We start from the raw sequence: 15,734 nt of genomic DNA on the forward strand, positions 1-15,734 counted from the left end.
CATTGATCCGTATTTACCCCACCACCAGACCTGCCAAAACACCCCTCCGAGAGCTCCCCAATTTCCATCATCATGACGCCCGAACTATGTCCGAAAGCAGCAATCATTAAAAGCATCGGGTAATAGTATAAACGCCCATTTCCAAGCACAAAACAGAAGCAGAAAAAAAACAAAACAGCCGATTCCCGTCTAAATAAACGTCGCAGATATTGCACTGCTTCTGATTTGATGTCATATCCTGGCATCCTTGTAAGTTTTCAGCTGATGGAGGGGCAGCTGTCAGTCTTCGAGTTTCCGATGGATGAGATTGACCCTCATAGTTGGTACAACTCGTGCATTAAACAAACAAGATGCGATCCTCCATCACTTGGTAAAAAAATTTGTGTTTCTTTTTCTTTTCTTTTTACTCAGTTGAAGTCGTCGTCTTCAGCGAACAGTCAAAGCTGGAGATCAAGTTGTTCCACTTAATAGCCCCCAGATTGAACTTGTTCTTGTAGTTAAAGTCGACGCTGCCAAACGTACATCCCGTCGGACTGGTGCAAATAGAGCCGCAGTCGCCAATGCGAGGGAAGCACTCAAAATCCTCGCCGTCGGGGGCAAACGTGCTGGTGTTTTGGTGGAAAGGCGCGGGAAGCTGGTGGCACGTCTCGAGGGCGTAGACGCTGTAGCTGCAGGTGCCGGTTGCGTTGACGCCGGTGCACAAGAGGACCTGTGAGGGATTGACCCATAGTTAGAGATGATTGTTGATTCAGACAAATGATAGGAATGGAGAAGATGCAAGGGAGAGGAGGGAGGAAGACATACGCCGCCGATCTCGCGCTTGTGGATGGGAGTGCCAGAGACGGCAATGGCTGAAGAGACAGCAGCGGTGACGATGGTTGTGAACTTCATTTTGAATAATATGATGATGATAATGTTGTAGATTCAAAGTTGACTTTGTAGCTGAGTTATTCCCAAGAAAAGGTAGCAACACTGGAATGGAATTGAAAGTAACGATTAAAAAAGCCACGGCTTGTCTTATAGGTCAGTAGGTTGCGGTGTGATGTGCATGTTTGTCTCGATTCTCGTGGAACCAACCCGCCCATTTTATATACAAGCAGCTACCAATAGCCCAGGACTCGATCCGTCGTGTCTCCTCGCCTCCTCGCATTTGCTGACCGACGTAATGCAGCCGACATTTCCTTCCCTTCTTCCCTTCTCACTCTCTTTGTTGCCCCCGTAACCTTGCAACAAGATTCTGACTGACGTCTGTCCCCGTGCCTCCGCCCAGCAGCACGGGCCCCCAAGCAGCCACCCGAGAGTGAAAGCTCCAGCCTACAGGTGAGAATAAAGGATTGATCCATCCAGTCTCTTTGTGTTGGGTAATACGCTGTGCGCATGCCCTTCTTACGGTCCCCTAAAATGGCGGCTCGAATAGGAAAGGTCGTGAGACATACGAGAGCCATGTGTCGATCTTTTTATGTTTGTCGTGACTCGACGTCATACGAGTGGCTTGGCCGACGACAGAAGAGCCGATCACTGTGATGATTTCCTCGAGGGAATACGAGGGACGGCGTTGGTTGGGCGGTCGGAATTTGCCTTATGCATCGGCCCTTGATATGGTAACTACGGAATCTACCTATGGCACATGGCACATGGCAGCAAACTCGCCTTTGTCCATGTAATATCATCTTCTCTCTTCTCTTTCCGCCGTATTGAAAGTCAAGTAATCAAAAATAGCTTCCCTTACACGGCCAGTCGGCAAACAACAGGTGAACAGCGCATTAACTCGTATATGCATGCAGGAACGGCACTTTGCCAACGGCCTTTATTCTCCGCTGCTGGCTGTTGAGTAACACGACGTAACATTTCAGCAAGCTGCAGCTCATGCATCAAATGTAGACAGTTTGTAGTACATGTATAAAAACGAATTGATGATAACAATAAGAAATTATTGTTTCTAGTATGTTTTTTTTCTTAACAGATGAATGAAGAAAATTGCAACGACTACACTTCTCGGGGTCCCTTATGATGTCACAGTTCAGCTATTTTTAGTGAGCAATATGGAGAGATGGAGCGCTAAACTTGGCCCGGGGTTAGCTTCTTCTGCGGCTACCGATGGCCCGGCTGTGTATTTGTTCAGGTCCTTTTTGCTGTAACAGATGTCACATGCAACGTAACAGCCGTGATAATAGGAACAATCATGCCCCATTCTAGTTTGAACGTAGCTTTGGGAGCATGACTGTCCAAATCAAACATTATTTGGATATACCGTTCCACTCTTCGCTTACCTACCGCAGAGCAATTGGTATTTGGGTTGACAACTCTAACTATGGGCAGATTCTCTCATCATCACCGTGGCGTGCAAATCCTTCTGTAGCAAGAAAGCAATTCCATTGATATTTTTTTTAAACCTCTTGATAATCTATTACTGTATTGACATACTTTGCAGTCATCCTTATAAAATAGCCTTTTACTATGCATTGCCAAATCAGTTTGTACAGGCTAGGACTTGCAACCCAAGTCTAAGCGCTCTAGACCCCCCAAGTTGCTCCCATATGATTCGTACATCTCTCGGTGCAGTTTTCGGCTGCCTTGGATAGAGGCCCCTAATGTGGTTGCATGCGCCAGAGAGACAGTTTGGTGGCCAGAGACGCATCCGATCTTTGGCTGAGATCAGTCCAGATGCCACACCAAAGGCGGAGTGGCACAGTGTTGAGTCAAACATGCTGTCTTTATATCCTAGCCGAGCTGAAATTAATCGAATCTCGAAACGCCACGCTGATGAACAAGTTTCTCCTCTCGACAAGATGAACAAAGGCTGATGAAATACAGCGTCGCATTCCTTAAACTCTCTTCTGTGAAAATGAAAAGAGTCGGCGTGAATCGAGTGTCATCATCTTTGCCTGTCTTCGTCTTTGCCAGGTCAGGCCTCGTCTATTGAAGAAGCTCTTCGCAGGTCCAGTCCTCGTAGCTGAAAGGGAGTCAGCCCATCACACACTCATCTCCTTGGCCAGACCAGAGTCCAACTTACTATCCATCGGGCATATATCTTCGTACGATGAGAGGGATCTTCTTCTCGCGTAGCTCCTTGATCGCAATCTGTAAAGGATCCGTCTCACCCTCGAGATCTACCAACACCGGCGCGTTCATGCTGTACCAACTGGTTAGCGCATCTGTATGTGGCCTTCTCAGTCTCGTAATGCCAACCTAATCTGTAAGGCACGCGTGCCCAGAATACGCGCCCTCTCGTATTTTGTCATGTATGGTGTTGTCGTGCGCTGGTCGTCGGGAATCTTCTTGTCCTTGACGGACTTGTCTTTCGACGCATTCGCAGCCGCAGAGGGGTCTCCAGAAATGACAACATTGTCCTGGTCGTCGCCGTTGGCGTGCTCGCCATCTTCGTCATCGTGAACCTCGGGTTCATAGAATTCGCCCACCTCATCTTCTTCCAACACGGGCTCATCGCTGTGCACCAGGGGGTCAGCGTTCCATTCAACAGCCTTTTTGTTTCCGACCATTGCACTCCTGTTCAGGTCCGAGGCTGCACTTACCCGCCAACGCTCACGTCATCATCGCCAAAATCAGACATTTTGAGGAAGCTGGATAGGTGAAAATTCTGGGCGTGAGGTAGGAGGATTCGTTGCTGGCCGTTCAATCTTCAGCCTCGCGAAAAATATTATTCCAACCACAGAGTCTCAAAGTTTTTCCGTAGCTTCCCCGGCTGGAGCTTGATGGCGCATCAGCGAGTCTCCACTTAGCGCTCTTCTTGCTGGGGCAGGTCCGCTTCAATTGAATGCTACTGCAGTGTTTTCTTATCTTATCGTCCCGTGACCCACATAAAAAGTTCCCAATTTCTGCCATCGTCGATTGCTCGACGACATGTCACAGATTTGCAGCAATTGACCGGCCATCCTCATCATGGGCAAACGGGTTGCTACAGAGGAGGCGCCTAGAGCGTCTCCAGCAAAGAGAATGAATCTCCGCGGCATTCAAGTCTCATGTACGTCATCAAATTTCCAAAGAATCTGATACTGAATATGGCTAATAATGGATTTGCGAGTAGATGCTTTAGAAGCCTTGGACGATGACGAGGAGGATTATGCCCCCAGTGAGAATTATGCCCCGAGTGAAAGCTCAGAAAGCCCAGAAAGCCCAGAAAGCCCAGTTTCAAGTGCAGAGGCCGAGTCAACCGTCACTGCTGCAACAACTCCTCGCACGAAATTCCCGTCGGATTATAAGACATTGGCCTGCTCCTGGCCAGGATGCCCCAAAAGTTTCAACCGTCCGGCTCGATTGAGAGACCATATGAACTCTCATACCAACTCACGACCCCACAAATGCCCCTACGATGACTGTGACAAAGACTACATCGAAGACAAGCATCTGAAACAGCACATCAAGGCCGTTCATACAAATGACCGCAAATATGTCTGCCAGAGAGAGGGCTGCGGAAAGACCTTTGTAACAGGCACGAGGCTCAAACGTCATCAACTAGTTCACGAGGGAGCAGACAGATTTCGTTGTCAAGATTGCGGCCAAAGCTTCAGAAAGAGAGAGACACTCCACAAGCATGTACGAAAGGAGCACCAAGGCTTACCACCACATCAATGCCCAGAGCCGACATGCTCAGCGGCATTCGACTCCAAAGGATCACTCAACCGGCATCGGGAGAGGGAACACGGTCCGCTCAAGTATTGGTGCATGGAATGCGCACCTGTAATGCGAGAAGACGGCACCATGCACCGAGTTGGATTTACGACAGATCCACAGCTGCAGTCGCATATGCGGCAAGAGCATCAAAACTGCATGTTCTGCGAATACAAGTCAAGCTCACTATGGGAGCTGGAAACACACATCGAGATTCATCATTCCGGAAAGACGGTCCAGGACCGCAAGACAGTGGCCTGCCCCCACGCTGGCTGCGTCAAGAAATTCACAAAGAAGTCGAACCTGAACGTCCATATTCGCACAGCACATGAAGGATTCCGCTTCGTCTGTGGCGAGGTCGATCTGACCGGCCCCGGCCTCGAAGCCTGGACCAACGATCAAGGCTGCGGCGATAAATTCAGCACCAAGGTCCGATTGGAAGACCACATTCGCTTCATCCATTTGGGTCAAGAACGGCCCAAGCTTACCAAGACGGATAAATCCACTCCAACAGACATCATCGACGAGATATCCGGGGTTACAAACGCCAAGAAACAGACAATCCGTTGTCCCCAATGCGGCGAGGGCTTCATTCGCTACTTTGATCGGAATGCTCACGTTGCATTTGTGCACGACGCAAAGCCCGCCGTCGACGATGCAGCTCCGTTTCCAAACCCGCCCGTCTTTAGTGTAGCCAACGGGAATGCTCTTCCCAACGGGCATCCTATTGAGGTGCAGCCTGCTTGGGAGGAAGACTTTCCTCCAGACAGCGTTTTCCCTTCGCAAATGACGTTTGACGTGGGACAGGATGGATGGGTAGAGGGTGACGAGACTCTATTGATGCTGGCTCGTGGGGAGGCAGGCCTGGATGGTACTATTGACCCTACGCTGGGAGGCTTGTAGATCCGATGCAGACTGGGATGGACATATTTTGGGCGTGTAGACGTTGATATACGTACGGTGCAGATAATTCGGGTAGATTTCTATGTGGCTTAGAAAAAGTTACTGCTAGACAGCCATGACATAGACAGACAGCGTCAGTAAAGACGTCACGATGCTAATGAAACAATGACAATAGACAAGAATGAACAAATTATGCCAATGAACAAAAATCAATCAATTATGCCAATGCTTCGACTCCAGAGTCGGGGATCCTAATCGCTAACAAATCAAGTGATGATGCTTCCCATACCGCTTCTATCCATACTGCTCCCAGATCCCGCGTCCGTTACCAATAGAACTCATTCCTGACGCCCAATCCTCCATCGTGTGAAATGTGATAAGAAACACAAGTATATATCCACAAGCCGCCTGATTGCTCCTTGATGTATAGTCTAGTGCAGCCAAAATCCAATGCGCTATAGAGAGTGTGTGTTAAAAAAGAGTGAGAGACAAAATAAAACATTTCTGTATCATAGGGAAGAAATGGTGGCTATATCAAATTGGTTGAGCCTCCTCCCTACGGCGAATTAACCATGAACAATTGTTGGGAATCAGTGCTCCGCAAACAAGGCGTTGCTGAGGCCCAGCATAGACATGCCCAAGAAAGCAAAGAGCATACACAGGTTATGGTTGTGATTAAAACTCAGGCTTTCGACAAAGAGCTGCAGTCCAACACTGACCATGATGCCCGAAGTGAGTGCGAAAAGACACCCGTACACAACTCCGCTCGGCGAGATGTTGGTACTGTTAGCAAGCTTGAACCACAGGGCGGCAATAGCCGCGCCAAGGGGCTGAGACAGGCCACCAAGGAGAGCCGACCAGGCCATGGCCCGCCAGCGGGAACCAAGAGCCATATAAAGAGGCAAAGCCATGGCAAAGCCCTCAGAGATGTTGTGGACGAACAAGGCCATGAAGACGTTGAAGCCCAGGGCCGGGTTGACGTGGTTCGTAGCGTAGGTGATGAAGCCTTCTGGGAACTTGTGGAGAGCTATGGCTATGGACGTTTGCAATCCAATAGAAAGAAAGGCGTTAGCTGGGACGTGGTGATGATGCTGGGCTTCGGCATCGCCCTCGTCCATCTGTGAGCATGGATAGCCGTTTTGGCTAACCCCTTCGTCCGTCAGTGTCGTGGAGTCGCGAGACGCTACTCGACTTGGGCTAACGCCTACGTCATGAATATCTCCGTCGCCGTGATCATGAGTGGCGTGGAATGAGTGGTGTGCGTGGAAATGCCCAGTGCTTGCGCGCAGGGAGGGGGTGTTGCTTGCGGCGCGGCTGCTCAAGTGCTTGAAACACTCCTGTCCACAAGGATCAGTATATCCATAGCACCGTTTGGACTCATCACAGCGACAATCTGTATCCCAGAAAAAGGACATCATCCGCTTCCGAAGCCCAGGTGTGGATTGGCGTCTAGTGTAGAGCACGGTATCGTCGGTAATGGCACGGCTGCGGGCAGACGGCGGAGGGCTGCCGGAACGCTGCACCATTTCGGAAGTATGGCGAGTCAACATCGGGTTGGTATGAACATGCTCCGAGCTGAGCAGAGGAGTCACCTCGCTTGTGGGAGGCTGGCCATCACCATTCTCAGCAATGTCGGAAATTTTGTTGTCGGGCGGCTGGGAGAAGCGCCGCCTGGCTCGACTGGGTCGTGAATGCGCTCGGCTGATTGAGCCATGGGTATGGCCGTCGGAGGTGACACTGCCATGGCTATGATCGCAGTCGACGACGTGGGAGGGCATAAACTGGTGGACGAGTCTCGAGACGGCCTGGATGCCAATGAAACCTCCGGCAAAGAAGGCCATCATGACGAGGCCAGCAGCTTGGTCGGACCAGCCTTCTTGCTGGAAGTATTCTTTCGACTCGGGGAGCATGCTGTAGAGCGAAGAGAATAGCTAAAAGGGGTGTCAGCAATCTGCATTGTACAAGGATCTGAGACATGAATGCTTACCATGACGCCAAAGCTCAAGCTCAGCGAGCACGCGAGGAAGACATTGCTGTCTTGGATGCGAAAGTTGGCCTTGCCCGGAAGGAGGCGCACGAAGACATCGACGCATATTATGGACGCGCCAAAGACGCAAGCTTCATCGAGAACAAGATGGTTAGTTGCTAGCTGACAGCATCAACGGAATATAACATACCTAAACCGCTCACTGCGGACAAGATCCACCCCCTGGTGTCATTGTCGATACTCCTCGCCAGCAGCTTCATGGCGACTCTTCTCTTCTCTTCTCTCCTCGAACAAGATGGATGCGGCTACGGCGGCACAGGCATCAAGCGCTCTGCGTGCTATGTCTCTCTGTAGTGAATGGATTTGTCGAGCGTCGAGGATGCTGGGAATGGAGATGCTGGGAATGGAGATGCCGTGATCGATTTCCAGAATCTGAACCGGAGGCGATGGTTTTTAAGTGCTCGGAGGGATTATGTAGGAGTTGTGGTGCAGTGTCAGAGAGTCTTGCTTAGCTGCAAAGATTTGGAAGTCTACATGCAAGGGTCTGGTTTAGTGAGCAGTCCGCTGACGTAGGAGGGGAATTTTATAGTGAGCGAGTGAGTGAGGCAGCAGCTAGAACAAAGATGTGAACAGGTGCCTGGCGAACACCAACAGAATCCCACATCAACAGTTCAGGAGGTTACAGGGGATGCATCCACCATGAGCTGTTGGTTGGTTGTGCAAAATACTTGTCAATTCGTCTCAAATACTCTATAACGAACTCCAGCCATTGTTCAACGAGTGATTTCTGCGCAGGTAAAGGCCTGGAGGCTCAGTGAGCTGATGACAAACCGTTCAGCGGGCCATCCAGGTTCTCTCCGCGAAGCTCCGGTAGCACACTGGCGGATTGTGGCAGCGCTATCAAGGTTCTCGCAGCTAAGGATTCCCCCTCCTACATAATAATCTGACACATGATTTATCGAATCAAGGGGGTCGTGTGAACGAGGTGCGTGCGCAGGATTGTGAGAAGTCAAAGAAAGGGGATCTACAAATATCTGCAGCGGTCCATGAACGAAAAACGCATGGGAAGAGAATACTGAATGGATGGATGCTCTTTGGGCTCATGTCCAGTCTGTACCTCGCAGCATGAAAAAGCACAAGCCAACCGTGCGCAGCGCATACAAAATCTCTTCCAACAACCAACTGCACTGAACTGTCTCAATCGCACCACCGCCACTTGGTATCAGCGCTAGAGCATCTCCTAGTCGTCGACAACGCATAAGAGTGTCTTGGACGACAGTCAATGGAATTGATGTCTCACAAAGTACAGAGCCTAAGGTAGTACTCGTACATGTAATCGCCCTTTTCTGTGTCATGACTTGTTCCGCCACTGTGGCGTCTCTCAGGCGATCACAGTCAACGGTAGTAAATGCAGCCACCCCACTGCGGACCGCTTAATTCCTGTGCGACGAATCACGGCATCGTGCTTTGTAAATGCATGCAGCTACCAAGCATGCAAGTTGCCGACCCAATCGGATGTTGACGAGAGTTTAATATGGCGGTTGGCTTTGATATACGATACGAGCAACGGACAACAGACAAAGAGTGTCCCGTATTTGGTCATAGGATAAAACAGGATAACCCCATTTTGAAAATTTATCATCGTCAGGTTGTTCAAAGTCAAGATTTAGAATAGTCTAGCATGGAAGGGAGGCTCGAGGTTCAGCCACCTATGCGACCAAAGACCCGGGTAGTAAGTATGGTTCAAAGAAGATGCAACAAACTTCAAGTCTAGCACAAATTTCAATGATTTAAGCACTGGTATATATCATCTTGTTTTACAATTTACCAAACTTTTCGCCGGGTCAGTATCTACATAATAGGCATAACATGGACTCCATACCATCTACATTTACCTGACAAAGCTGAAAGTTTGGACCAAGACTGGAGAAACAAAATAGATTAGTAGGCTCAGGCCCAGAAAGATGTGTACCTGAACACTGTAAATGTCCAAGCTGCAGTGTAAAATCCCACCCGGCCTCTCTCCAACACAGATGCTTAACATATCGTAAACGAGTCTAAAGTTTCTAGAAGTCCAAACCTCCATGGACCCTGACCGTCTTCATTTCTCGGCAGTGCTCGAGTCACCTGAATTCCCGGCCTGCAGGAGCCATACAGGGTTTGGTCCCAGCGTCAAGGAGAAAATGGAAACGAGCTGGATTCCATGAGCCCCTGTCGCGCTAGAGCCGCAGCAGCTATTTATAGACTCTCGTAGCAAACATCGATAGTAGATACAAGTGGTCGACGCTGGAGAGATGTATTCAGGCAATGTACAGGCAAACCCCCATATAAATACTCATATCAACGATATCAGCATCGAGCTTCTGTTTCTCAAGCGGCATACCTGCATGATGTGTGCCTGTACTAGGATCCGGATCGATATTTAGCCCCAGACTCTACCTGCTGGTTCTGGTAGTTCCAGGTTCTTCTAGTGGGGGCTGCCATGCATCAGGCTTAATTGCCCCCGCTAAAATTTAGGGAGTCCCCCCAACAAAAAAATACTGGAGGCGTGCCGTAATTAGCCACCTGCACTGCAGACGTCATGCAGCCAGCGGGCTCATGAGGCGCAAACGGGTTCCGAGGTTTGGCAAATCTGCGCTTTACATTCACTTGTAATCTTACGACTCCTCGCCTGAATCACATGGAGCGCAAGTCCCGCCATATATGGGCTGCGCTGTCTATGATCCCTTCTGTTTCTTGGAGATGAATGAGTTCCAACACGGCGTGAATCTGCATCACCATGTCGGCCGAAACAACGACGAAACCGTATCCCGAGCTTGCTCCATACGACGATGCGTATGGCTTCTCCCGCGAGTCCTTTGACCCGTCAGCGCTACCAAACTTCGACTGTGATTACCTCGATTCCGAAGATTTGATCGCATTCGAGACGGCGTTACAAGCACCCGATCCTCTACAAAGTCCCATCGATGACACAGCCAGCCTAAGGTCGCCGAGGAGCGTCAGTTCTGTTAACCTGACCAAGAGAGATTCGACGACTGGCAGCGTCCTGGAAGATGACGCCGCCGCCGTCGCAGCATCCGCTGGTGCTGCTGGAGGCGATCTGCTTGTGCCACCGACCCCGACCCTAGGGACCTTTGTCACAGCGCAGAACGACTGGGCGCCGGTGGCCCCCAGCAGACACCGGAACAGACGAGGCAGCAAGAAGAAGAGAAAAGGCAAAGGGCCGGTAGAAGGTCTGCTGGGCACCCGAACAAAAGATGAGACTAGAGAAGGATATCTCTATCTGCTCTCCAAATGGCCTCTGCTTTTCTTCGTCTTCTCATGGCTCATCGGGCTGAGCATCGCATACCTGTCAACGAGGTGGTATATCTGGTTTTACGAACAATTCTGGACATGGCGAGGCCGACGTGAAATTTTGCGTAAGAATATGCGCAGGACTTCCAGCTACAAAGGCTGGGTCACGGCTGCGAAAGAGTTGGATGAGTTCTTAGGCCGAAAGAACTGGAGAGAAGTTGACGACTTTGCCTACTACGACTCCAAAACTGTCAAACGAGTCTGGAGTCAAATTCGCAAGACGCGAGCCAAAGCAGAGGCGCTTGAGATTGACGGCGACCAACAGGAATTGAAGAAGGCTGTTGATGATCTGAGGGCACTACTGGAGGCCTGCGTCAAGAATAACTTTGTTGGTGTGGAAAATCCAAGACTGTACAGCCAAACATACTATGGAACCAAGAACCTGGTCCAGAATTTTGTCGATGATGGTAAGCGGCCCATCTGCGCCTTGATGAAGATCGAATCTACTCGGATGCTAACTTGTGCTTAGTCGAAAAGAGTCTTCGATTTCTCCTTAATACAGAACACCTCGACGCCGATGAAAAACGAATACTGTTCAAGCACGTACACGCCAACTACGGACGAACAGCCCTTTGTCTATCTGGCGGGGCTACATTTGCCTACTACCATATTGGAGTTGTAAAGGCGATGCTTGATGCCGACCTGCTGCCTGACGTTATCACTGGAACCAGCGGAGGCGCACTGATAGCCGGTCTTGTCGCTACCCATACCAACGATGAACTGAAAGAGCTTCTGATACCGGCACTGGCACATCGGATTACTGCCTGCGGTGAATCTATGAAGACTTGGTTTCCCAGGTGGTGGAAGACTGGCGCGCGCTTTGACTCTGTGGACTGGGCCGAGCGGTGCTCTTGGTTCACGAGGGGCTCAATGACATTTAGGGAGGCATACGAGCGCACCGGCCGTATCCTCAACGTCAGCTGTGTCCCGGCTGACCCCCATTCTCCAGCCATTCTTTGCAACTATCTAACCAGCCCTGACTGTGTTATTTGGTCTGCTGTGCTCGCATCAGCGGCTGTTCCAGGAATCCTCAACCCGGTTGTCCTCATGATGAAAATGCGGGATGGAACCCTAGCACCGTACTCGTTTGGTCACAAGTGGAAAGACGGCAGCTTGAGAACTGATATCCCCATCAAGGCGTTGAATACTCATTTCAACGTCAATTTCACCGTTGTGAGCCAAGTCAACCCACACATAAACCTCTTCTTCTTCTCTTCAAGAGGCACAGTTGGCCATCCCGTCACTCATCGCAAAGGGCGTGGCTGGCGTGGTGGCTACCTCATGTCGGCAATAGAACACTATCTTAAACTCGACATGAATAAGTGGCTCAAGTTTATTCGCCATGCAGAGCTGCTGCCTCGCCCTCTTGGGCAGGATTGGAGCCAGCTCTGGCTGCAGGAATTTGGCGGCACCATTACCATCTGGCCGAAGTCGATCCCTTCAGATTACTGGCACATTTTGACAGATCCCGACGCCGAGCGATTGGCCCGGATGATACATGAAGGACAGCAGAGTACATTTCCGAAGCTCAAGTTCATGTCTAACCGCCTCAAGATAGAGAGAATGATAGAGCAGGGGAGGAGAGAAACCAGGCCATGGGCGAGAAGAGGAAGCATGCAGAGAATTTACAGCGACGATGATTTGAGAAGCATTTTGCTGGAAGAGATGGCAGTGACGTCTTCGACAACGGAAGACGATTCGGAGCAGGATGGTGAGATGAACAGCGAAATTACACCGTCTCAAGATGGTGAGTACAAGGACGAGATTGACACTTGAAGAGATATAGAATAAGCGGCTTGGAGCATCAGTGTTTAGAATTTGGTTGGGTATTACTTTTCAGCTGTACAGCGCAGTATAAGACGAGTAGCATTGTCAGAATTGGAAAATTGAGATTTATTACAGGCAGCGATTTATAATCGCATGTTGTGCAAAAAGCAGAATGGAAAGAAGAAGAAAAAAATCATGAAACGTATGCTACATCTACGAGATTCCATCAGATGCTATTTCCGGCATCTTTCATGTGAGATGCCTATTTGGATCACAGACATTCCCGGAGAAATTTAACGTAAGCAGAGAAGAAGGTTTGCAGCTACCTAAACAAGGCACAGGGCCAGCTGTTAGCGCTGCGAGGTGCCTGTCTTGCTTATCCCTGTCCCCTGTACTGTGCTGTCCTATTGACTTTTGACGCTCTTGGTGGCGTTTCTTTTGAACACGGTGGCGGAACCGACTGTGGGGGACCGGATTATCCAGCGCCCGAGCCTTGCCATTCTTGCGCCTACCATCATTACAGAGGACACTTTTGAAGGGCAAACTCGACACAGTTCGAGCATCTTTTTCTCAGTCTTTGCACTTTTCTCGAGCCGGCTGAGCTCCCCAAGGCCGTCAAGATGAGCTCAGACTACTCGTACGACGAACAGGTATGTGCAGTTTTCCCCAGCCTCTGCAGCGTTCCGCTCGCCCCAGGATTCGCCTTGTCGAGGTGGGCTTGGGCTTGAGCTCTATGGGTTGGACTGCTGTTTGCTAACCAGGCGTCTCTTCTATACAGGGCCAGTTCTTCCCTTTCTTTATCCTGACCGTTACCGGCCTGGTCACCTTTCCCTTGACGTACAGTCTTTTCCGTAAAAGCACCGACAACGATGCGCTTGCGCCGCGCATCAAGTCAGATTACACATCCAAGCATGGCGATGTTGTAACGTCGCTGCGTGCGGCGCAAAAGAGGAAGCAGAGGAAGATCAAGCGGGCCATCTTCGTCGTTTTGGGCTGGGCCCTCATGGCGGGCATGGTGTATCTCATCATTGTGACCCAGACGATTGTTCCCAAGATTTGGAACCCTTATGATATTTTGGGCATCTCAGAGGTAAGGAAGACGACAGCACACACATCTGACAGGATGGCAGGGAACCAAGGGCAGCAGAGCTAACGCCTTATCTGAATTCTAGTCATTTACCGAAAAGCAAATCAAGTCTCACTACAAGAGGCTATCCGTCAAATTCCACCCGGACAAGGTTCGACCGGATCCCTCCAAGAATGAGACGCTGGAGATGCTCAACGACCGATACGTGGAACTCACAAAAGCCTACCAAGCCCTGACAGATGAGGACGTCCGAAACAACTACATCCAATATGGTCATCCCGATGGCAAGCAGAGCTTTAGCATTGGCATTGCGCTGCCTCAGTTCATCATCGCAGAGGGCAACGGCAAATACTTGATTCTGCTCTACACTGGTCTCATGGGTATTTTGCTGCCTTATATGGTTGGCTCATGGTGGTATGGAACCAAGCGAATGTCAAAGGAAGGCGTCTTGATGGAGAGCGCCAACCGCCTGTTCAGACACTACAACGAAGAGATTGATGAGGGTGGCATCATTACCGCCCTTAGCACTGGCAAGGAGTTCGAAGCCGTCCTCAAGGGAGACCAGGCTGAATCGGGCCTGTCCAAGGTCGAATCCCGGATCACAGCCGAAGGCGAATCCGCACCATTTGCCTGTGGATTCTCTGTTAAGGACAAGGAGAAGCTTGAAGACCTGGACAGCGGCGTGCGACGCAAGGTGCTTGCCTTGTTGTGGGCTTACCTTGGCCGTGTCGAGCTTGACGATCCTGCGCTGACCAAGGCCAAGTTTGAAGTCGGTGCGATTGCCCGAACATTGAACCAGTCTTTTGCTGCGATTGCGATGGCATTTGGCAGCATTGGCCCCATCGCAGGGTCTTTCAAAGCCAACCAGCATCTCATTCAAGCCTTATCCCCCAAGTCTTCTCCTCTCCTCCAGCTCCCGCACATCAACGACAAGGTTGCTGCCGCCATCGAAGGCGACTCAAAATCCCACTTGACTGTGCAACAATTCATGGATCTCCCCGACGCCGAACGAAGACGACTCGCCATTGGCAAGGATCTCCTCAGCGAAGACCAGTACAAGGAGGCCATCAGCGTTGGCAAGCAGCTTCCCTACTTCCGTGTTGCCAAGGCATTCTTCAAGGTTACCGGCGAAAAGGTCATCATTCCTTCATCTCTAGTTACACTGGTCATCAAGGGCCGATTCATTCCTCCCGGCACCGAGTCGGTTCCCGCCATTGATGAGCTGTCGCTGGAAGATATTGACCCCGCTGAAGATGATTTGGATGCTCTCATGGGACGCAAGAAGAAGACGATCAAGGGCGCCGATGGAAAGCCCATCACCGTCGAAGATAACTCTGTCCTGCCGCCTCTGACTTTTGCCCCTCACTATGCCCGAGACCACTCTCCCAAATGGTACGCTTTCCTTAGCGACTCCAAGCAGGATAAGATGGCGGTTCCTCCTTTCACCTTTGATAAGTTTGATCAGCCCCTCTTTGATGAGGAGGGCAAGCCCACCTTCAACATGCAGACTCTCAAGGCTCAATTTGCTGCTCCCCCTCAACCCGGCCATTACACTTTCTGCATGCACGTCGTTTGCGATTCCTATGTTGGCTTTGATACCAAGATGGAGGTTACTCTCGTTGTAGAGGACGCCAGCAAAGCCGCCGAGATGGAGGCTGAGGACGAGATCAGCGAGCCGGAAGAAGGTAAGCCGCCTGCCTACTCATCACAAAGAATACCAAAAGATCAGTTTGCTAACATAGTTTCTGTAGATTCCATTGCTGGACAAATGCGAGCCCTCAAGACCGGCCAGCCTGCTGGCGGAGCTCCCAAGCCTAGGCGGAACAAGGACAGCTCAGATGAAGAGTCAGGCACCGATGAGGAAGAGGATGACACAAGTGACACGAACACTGACACGGAAGACGAGAGCTGAGGTCCTCCCTGACAATGATGGATTGTCACGGAGCATGTTTCATTAGACTGGAAAAATAAAAAGAAGAAAAACACAAGCAAAAAAGAAACCCAGCT

At 50.4% G+C, this 15,734-nt stretch overlaps 6 protein-coding genes across 6 annotated transcripts; 3 read left to right on the plus strand and 3 right to left on the minus strand.

The window, feature by feature from the left end:
- Window positions 1–403: 403 nt before the first annotated feature.
- Window positions 404–891, minus strand: T069G_05992 (uncharacterized protein; the record flags this gene model as incomplete). The annotated part of the gene is made up of 2 exons (XM_056173202.1): window positions 404–709; window positions 805–891. The coding sequence occupies 2 exons, from the start codon at window positions 889–891 to the stop codon at window positions 404–406; spliced, it is 393 nt and encodes a 130-aa protein (XP_056030060.1).
- Window positions 892–2,916: 2,025 nt separating this feature from the next.
- T069G_05993 (RNA polymerase rpb6 domain-containing protein) lies at window positions 2,917–3,571 on the minus strand (the record flags this gene model as incomplete). Its single annotated transcript, XM_056173203.1, has 4 exons — window positions 2,917–2,953; window positions 3,014–3,133; window positions 3,190–3,447; window positions 3,534–3,571. The coding sequence occupies 4 exons, from the start codon at window positions 3,569–3,571 to the stop codon at window positions 2,917–2,919; spliced, it is 453 nt and encodes a 150-aa protein (XP_056030061.1).
- A 329-nt stretch (window positions 3,572–3,900) lies between these two features.
- On the plus strand, window positions 3,901–5,532 carry T069G_05994 (uncharacterized protein; the record flags this gene model as incomplete). Its single annotated transcript, XM_056173204.1, has 3 exons — window positions 3,901–3,982; window positions 4,046–4,090; window positions 4,139–5,532. The coding sequence occupies 3 exons, from the start codon at window positions 3,901–3,903 to the stop codon at window positions 5,530–5,532; spliced, it is 1,521 nt and encodes a 506-aa protein (XP_056030062.1).
- A 590-nt stretch (window positions 5,533–6,122) lies between these two features.
- On the minus strand, window positions 6,123–7,779 carry T069G_05995 (ZIP zinc transporter domain-containing protein; the record flags this gene model as incomplete). Its single annotated transcript, XM_056173205.1, has 5 exons — window positions 6,123–6,650; window positions 6,741–7,187; window positions 7,269–7,463; window positions 7,520–7,650; window positions 7,710–7,779. 5 exons carry the CDS (start codon window positions 7,777–7,779, stop codon window positions 6,123–6,125), a joined length of 1,371 nt encoding a protein of 456 aa, XP_056030063.1.
- A 2,519-nt stretch (window positions 7,780–10,298) lies between these two features.
- Window positions 10,299–12,649, plus strand: T069G_05996 (patatin-like phospholipase domain-containing protein; the record flags this gene model as incomplete). Its single annotated transcript, XM_056173206.1, has 4 exons — window positions 10,299–10,734; window positions 10,777–11,072; window positions 11,139–11,280; window positions 11,343–12,649. The coding sequence occupies 4 exons, from the start codon at window positions 10,299–10,301 to the stop codon at window positions 12,647–12,649; spliced, it is 2,181 nt and encodes a 726-aa protein (XP_056030064.1).
- A 611-nt stretch (window positions 12,650–13,260) lies between these two features.
- On the plus strand, window positions 13,261–15,639 carry T069G_05997 (dnaJ domain-containing protein; the record flags this gene model as incomplete). The annotated part of the gene is made up of 4 exons (XM_056173207.1): window positions 13,261–13,290; window positions 13,419–13,730; window positions 13,813–15,412; window positions 15,479–15,639. 4 exons carry the CDS (start codon window positions 13,261–13,263, stop codon window positions 15,637–15,639), a joined length of 2,103 nt encoding a protein of 700 aa, XP_056030065.1.
- Window positions 15,640–15,734: the final 95 nt, after the last annotated feature.

Source organism: Trichoderma breve, chromosome 3 (genome assembly GCF_028502605.1).
Source record: "Trichoderma breve strain T069 chromosome 3, whole genome shotgun sequence".
Classification (NCBI taxonomy): Eukaryota; Fungi; Ascomycota; class Sordariomycetes; order Hypocreales; family Hypocreaceae; genus Trichoderma; species Trichoderma breve.